Source organism: Mus pahari, chromosome 2 (genome assembly GCF_900095145.1).
Source record: "Mus pahari chromosome 2, PAHARI_EIJ_v1.1, whole genome shotgun sequence".
Taxonomy (NCBI): Eukaryota; Metazoa; Chordata; class Mammalia; order Rodentia; family Muridae; genus Mus; species Mus pahari.
The window spans coordinates 103,619,870-103,625,917 of record NC_034591.1 but is presented as its reverse complement, the minus strand read 5'-3'; the positions used below and the strand labels follow the sequence as shown (position 1 = coordinate 103,625,917).

The following is a 6,048-nucleotide window of genomic DNA, read 5'->3' as shown; positions in this document are numbered from 1 at the left end:
GTAATGAGCCACTACACTGGAATATAATAGGTATTTAAAAAGGAAGTGTGGGAGGTATAACTCAGTAGGGGACAGTTGCCTAGCATGTGAGGCCCTAGGTTCAATCCCCAATATCGCCAAGTAAAACAGAGGCTCCCCCAAAACTCTGCCCCCAAGTTCCTGCAGGGGACTGGCTACGGACCCTTTGCACAACTGAACTTCTGGCCTTGTGCCAGCTTCCTGGGCTTGGCTTTCAAGGCAAGGGCTCCACAATTCAGAATGCATCTGCTCCTCTCTGGAGCGCCCGATCCACTCCCCAATGCCTGGTGAGTTTTCAGGGTCTCAGAAGAGGCCTGAAATTGGCAGAAAACCCAAGCTGGACAAGAGATGAAACCCACCCCAGGCTTAGGAATGCCCTCACCTCCCTCCCATCCCTTCCCCCAACTGAGCTACCCCATGGCCAAGCTGCCCCCAGCTGCCAGAGTCCCAGAACTTCCCAGGGTCCCACCACACACCCATGCCCGTCTCCTGGCCCCATTTCTACCTCTAAGCCAGGCTCCCTGGACACCCGTAAGAACCTATTTGTTTGGCAGAAACATGTTGATCACCAAGCCAAACACCTCACAAAATAGCCTTAGTCACATCTGAGCATAAGGGACAATTCGGATGCTAAAATATTGTAGATGAAATAGCAGAATCAGAAGGCATGAGAGGGATTAGACGTTCAGATATCTGCAGCCGAGTCCACCTTAGAAAACCCAGACCCCACTGAACTGCTTGCTCGCTTTTGCCTCCCCAGGCTAAGCATTCGAGGATTCTGTGTTTTCCTCTCCCTTCCATCTCTGTCACGACTATCGAGCACATGACATTTTTTTTTCCCCATGAACAGATCTTTATTGGTGTTTTGAAATAATTGAATTATTGACACAGGCTCCATGAGATTCAAGGCAAGTGACAGGACAGGAGGGAGCATCCTTGTGCAGGTGGGAGGACTCGGGGGGAGGACTTCCAGAGCAGCTGCCAGTCTCCTCCAAGGATCCAGACTGTGAGGGTCTTAGCCAAGACCAGGCTCAGCTCAGCAGGCTTGGGGACGTGAAAGGGTCCCCAGCCCTCTCTCAAGATTGACATTCCTGGCTTCCTCAGAAGCTCCTGCCAGCCTTGGAAGTCTTTGCAGACCCTGAGGACACCGCTTAGGCCTCCAAGCTGGCCTCCCTCCCCAAACAAAGGCAAGGCAGGGCCCCTGTAGAAGGAGGGAAACGGAGAACAGGTGTAAAGACTGGCCAGGCCCGATGATACCCCCGAGGACATCTGCTCCCCAACACAAGGTCCCCCTACCAATGCTGGGAACAAGAAATGGGGTTTCTTAGTGGGAGCCCTCTGGTGCAGAAGACTCCTCCTCAATGAGCTCCAGGTCAAACTCATCCTCCAAGGAGTTCCCGACGGGAAGCAGGCGGAACTTCTTCCCCTTCAGGGTGCAGGTGCGGTGTTCGAAGTCCAGCACGGCATTGTGGTCCTGCAGAACGTCAGTGCCAATAATGGCTTCTTCTGCACTTGCGTTGGCCACCAGAAACTCGGCCTTCAGCTTCATCTTGCCCAGGCTAATTTCTGTGTCCCACACACCCAAGATCTTCATCTCTGCCCCATTGGCCACTTTGACCACATTGTTAAAAGGAGTAAGAGTATCCAGGTCACCATCAGTGACCTCCTCCCATAAGGCGGGGTGAACCACAGACACCTGGGCCCCAGAGTCCACCAGGAACCTCACAGCCACATGGCCAATCTTCCCTTTAAGGTAGTAACCCTTACCCATGCTGTTGGCAAACAAAATCTCTTTGGGCTCACTGAAGGCCTCCCCAGGGGCCCCAAAGGCCCTCAGGAGGGCTTGCTTCACAAAACTGAAATCGCCCTGGGCCTGGGAACTGAGTCCGTTGTAGACATCCAGGGCATCTCCCTCGAGCGACTCTTTCAGGAACCTCAGTTGGGTGGCATGGTCCCAATGGTTGAGTTCATCGATGACTTCAAAGCGGTGCAGCCAAAGGCTGGGAACTATGTTCGTACCATTGAAAGGCTCTGGGACGAGGGCACGCTCCCGGCGTCCTTCCTTGCTTCTGGCTCCGCTGGCGGCCATCCTTCTGCTCACCTCTGGAAGTTCAGCAGTGACACAAGCCAAGTAAAGAAACGCACAGAAGAGTGTGGGCGCAATCACGCTGGAGAGGGAGCGCTCTGTCGGCTGGGCCGTGTTCTTGCCCGGCCTGGACAAGTTGAAGGGAGCCGGTACAAAGCGTCTGGTTGGCTGCTGGGCACAGAGGCAGGCTGTCTGTGTTCTGCCTCTTCTGCGGGGGCCTTTTTGATGCCCAACCTGGGCCCCCAGGGTTCTTCATTCTCCTTTGTTCTAGAAGCTCCACCCCTAGCCCCGCCCTCCTGCCAGCATCTTGCCTGACTAGCAGGATCAGTGCCTCACCCTCCGTATCCACGGGACACCTGCCAGCCCACCTAGTGAGTAAGGCAGTCTCAGTCAGGGGATGGGGCCTCGGGACCCTCCCCAGCCTATGCCCTAGAATAGCCCAGATAAGGATACAGGTGTGATGACATTCAGATGTCTATCATTAGTCAGAGAAGAGGAGACAAGAAGCAGGTCTCTACCTGTTTCAGAAGAGGGGACCCCTTTGGCCTCACCCATCACTGCTTGGGGCAAAGAGAAGGCATCTGCAGTCACTCATCTCTCACAGCCTGCACTGATAAGGTGACTCATACATTCTAAATTAACTGTGGATCCTGTATGATTCCCTGGAGAAGAGAACAGAGAGGGTTCCAGAGTCAAAAAAGCATAAAAATCTACCATCCTATCTGTCCATAGTTCACCTTTCTACCTACCTATGTATAGCTCTACCTGTCTGTCTCAATCGCCTATTCATCCCGTGTCTATCTATCATCTATTATGTATCCACCTATCTGTGTCTGTCTGTCTCCAACTTCTATCAACCATATATCAACCTATTTATATTTGCTATCTATCTACCTGTCTCTAAGATCTATCAGTCATGTAACTACCTACTATCTAGCTAGCTCTCTGCGTGCCTATCATCTGTCTCTTTGCTTTGCTTTTTTGAGACAGGGTCTTCCTGTGTAGCCCTGGCTAGCCTTGAACTCACAACTCTCTGCCTCAGCCTCTCAGAAGTACCCCCTCACAATCCTGGCCACAGATTGGCTCTAAGTGAGTTAGGACCCTCCCTCGTACATAACACTTTTATAGAAGCACATTTTCCTGTGGTCATTTTCTTTACTGGGCACTCCTAACTTGGAGGCAGCCCACGGTGGGGCTCTGCCTATGGGAACCAGAGGTAGGTAGGCAGAAATCTTGAACTTCAGTGAGTGACATTCTGAGTTCAGGATCAGACTCCAGTTCTCCATGGGCCCCATGCACAGCTCCTGAGTACTGTATCCTCTCTCTCCGTGGCCTCCCTGCCTTCTAGGAGGTCCTCCAAGAGCTCCCAGCTCCCTGGGCTCCAACCCTTCTCTCTCACACACCTCATCTGAAAAGCAGCCGAGATTCAATGGAGTTGTTCTCAGTAGAGAGGGCCTGGGTGGCTCTGGCCAGAGGAGCTTGCCATGGTGACACCTTACCCCCTACACTGTTGGGGTCGTGGGCAGTCCTGACTGTGTCCCTGACAACCACAGAGTAAATCTGTGGGCTCAACCTGGCCTGTGCATGAGACAGGGACTGTGGAAGGATCCCAGTTTTATGTCGCTGTTCAGATGTTATCTTTTCCAAGGAGTTCTCTACCCTGCCCTGGGATGAGGGCATACCTCTGGCTGAACACATGTTCTATACTCTCTTATGTTTGTTCACAAGTCCTCCTGCAATGAACCAAGGCTAGGGCACACCAACTGGACATTCATGACTGCCTCTTGCTCCTCTAGAAACTTATCCTGGGACACAGGGTGGGCTCTGCAGGGCCTCAGGCCGGCTATATGCAGTCCCAGAGTGGGAGGTCAGAACAAGTCAGTGGGTCACCTGTAGCTGTTGCTCCTGACTGAGACTGTCCCTGTCTCTCAGACCATCCATCACTCACTCAGCACCTAGCTGAGGCCTCTGTCCTGCCTCTGTACGGTCCCAGGGTCCGCATCACTCGGCAAGCCCCTCAGCACCTTCTGCCTGACCCGGTGAGCCAACAGAGATGCATTTGGTAAACACCTCTTGTCACAGCTGCCTGACTGAGGTGGGGCCAGGGTGGCATACCAGAATCCCAAGGGAGTGGAATTGGTTGCTGGAAAGGTATCAGGAGAAGGTGGGTCTCTGAGGCAATTGTGCAATGAACCACACGTGTCCAGAGATGGGGCCTAGCCACCCACAGGACCGGGAAGCCCCTTCTGCCAGAGAGATGCTTGTGGATAGGCTTGAAGTCCTGGGGAATGAGCAGGGTCCCATCATTCAGAGATCTGCCCTGTGCCTTCCTGGCTCCTCAGAGGACATCATCTTGCACAGCCCTGGAGGTGGGGAGGAGTGGGGAGAGGGAGGGTGGAAAGCGGTGAGACGGCTGGGACAGAGTCCTCAGACCACACTTCTCCGTGTGGAAGCCGGATCTCTCGGTCCAGCATAGTCACAACATGGCACAAATAAAGACAGAGATGGAGCGGGTGTAGAAGGGCTGCCCTGAACTCTGAGGACTTGTGCCATTGATGGCCTCTGTACAGGACAGTGACCATGGCAGATAGCTGCAAGAGCTGATTACTAAAGGCTCAGGAAGTTTCTGAGTTACCTGCTAAGTGGATTCACGGCTTGGAGTTGAATGCAGTGGGCTGTTGACACCACAGGAAATGGCGAGTGCCGGTTTTAGATTCCCCCACCCCGTTAAAAACTGATTTATCCCTGCATGCACTCATAACAGCTGCAGTCCCACATTCATCCCACCTCCAGACCCCCAAACACTTCCCTAGTGTCTGTGCTTAGGTGGCCATGGCTTGTGGCAAGTGGTTTCTAGATACCAGCTACTTTGCCAGAGCCACATGAACCCAAACTCATCAGGGAAGGTGAGAGCCACTACCTCCTGCCAGAACCCAGGACGTCACCTGTAATGACTGACCAACATAGACAGGCATGGGGGCAGTAGGGAGGGACGCCCTTATTAGCTCCTGAGTACCTCTGAGTGTACTTTGAAGCAGGCACACTGAACTTGACCCAAGAAGAGACAGACCAGGACAATAAACAGGAAGGGCATAGGGAGCCTCCGCCCTCCACCCCCTCATGTAGATTCTGACCCAGCTCCGGGAGTCCTCTTGGCCATTTTCCGTTTTCCTCAGCGGAGTCGTCAGCTTAACAGGAGTCCAGGACAGAGCTCCTCGGGGTCCCTGAGGGCCTTGGTGGGAAGTGGAGATAATCCTGTTTTTATTTATGGATTTATTCATTTGTTTTCTTTGTGAAACAGACTCTGTAGTCCAGGCTGTCCTGAAGCTCATTCTACAGCCCAGGGTGGCCTCAAACCCACAGTGGTCCCCATGTGAGCCACCACACCAAGCACCTAAGCCTCTCTCAATGGATCCTGATTCCTGATAACATCTGAGGAGACTGGTAGAGGCTGGGAAAGAGGCCTGAGCCTCCACAGCATGCAGGCAAGCAGGAATGGCAAGAAGAGAGAGGTGTTTTGAACAAGGAGGCACAGCAGGTGACACCTTGGGGGTGGCAGTGTTCTTCTTGAGGCTTGGCCTAGAAAAGGAGGTTTGGGAAAGGCCGAAGCAAACCTGGGCTACACAGGACCCCTTGCAGCTCCCGTCAAACTGTGACCTAGAGCTTTTCAAGGCAGCAAGGAAGGTGGGCTAGGAATAGGAAGGTGTTCTTCCCTCGGCCCGAGAGGGCTTCCTGAACTTCACTAGCTTGAGCACGCTTCTCTGCTCCCACCCGGCCATCCTGATATCTGCATGCCTGCTGTCACTTTGCACGGGGGCCCTGGCAACGATGTGGCTATGTTTGTCTTGTCCAACAGTGGAGCCTTCTCTTCACACACATGTGTGTGCACACTTCCTACGACACACATGCACCACGCACACACCCCATACTCCTCCAGTTCTCAG

General features: G+C 53.4%; 1 protein-coding gene across 1 annotated transcript; it reads right to left on the bottom strand.

Moving 5' to 3' along the window:
• Window positions 1–858: 858 nt before the first annotated feature.
• Asprv1 (aspartic peptidase retroviral like 1) lies at window positions 859–2,360 on the bottom strand. The gene is given in 2 exon segments (XM_021191761.1): window positions 859–2,299; window positions 2,301–2,360. Coding segments are annotated over 2 exon segments (1,017 nt in total). The 3' UTR covers window positions 859–1,342.
• Window positions 2,361–6,048: the final 3,688 nt, after the last annotated feature.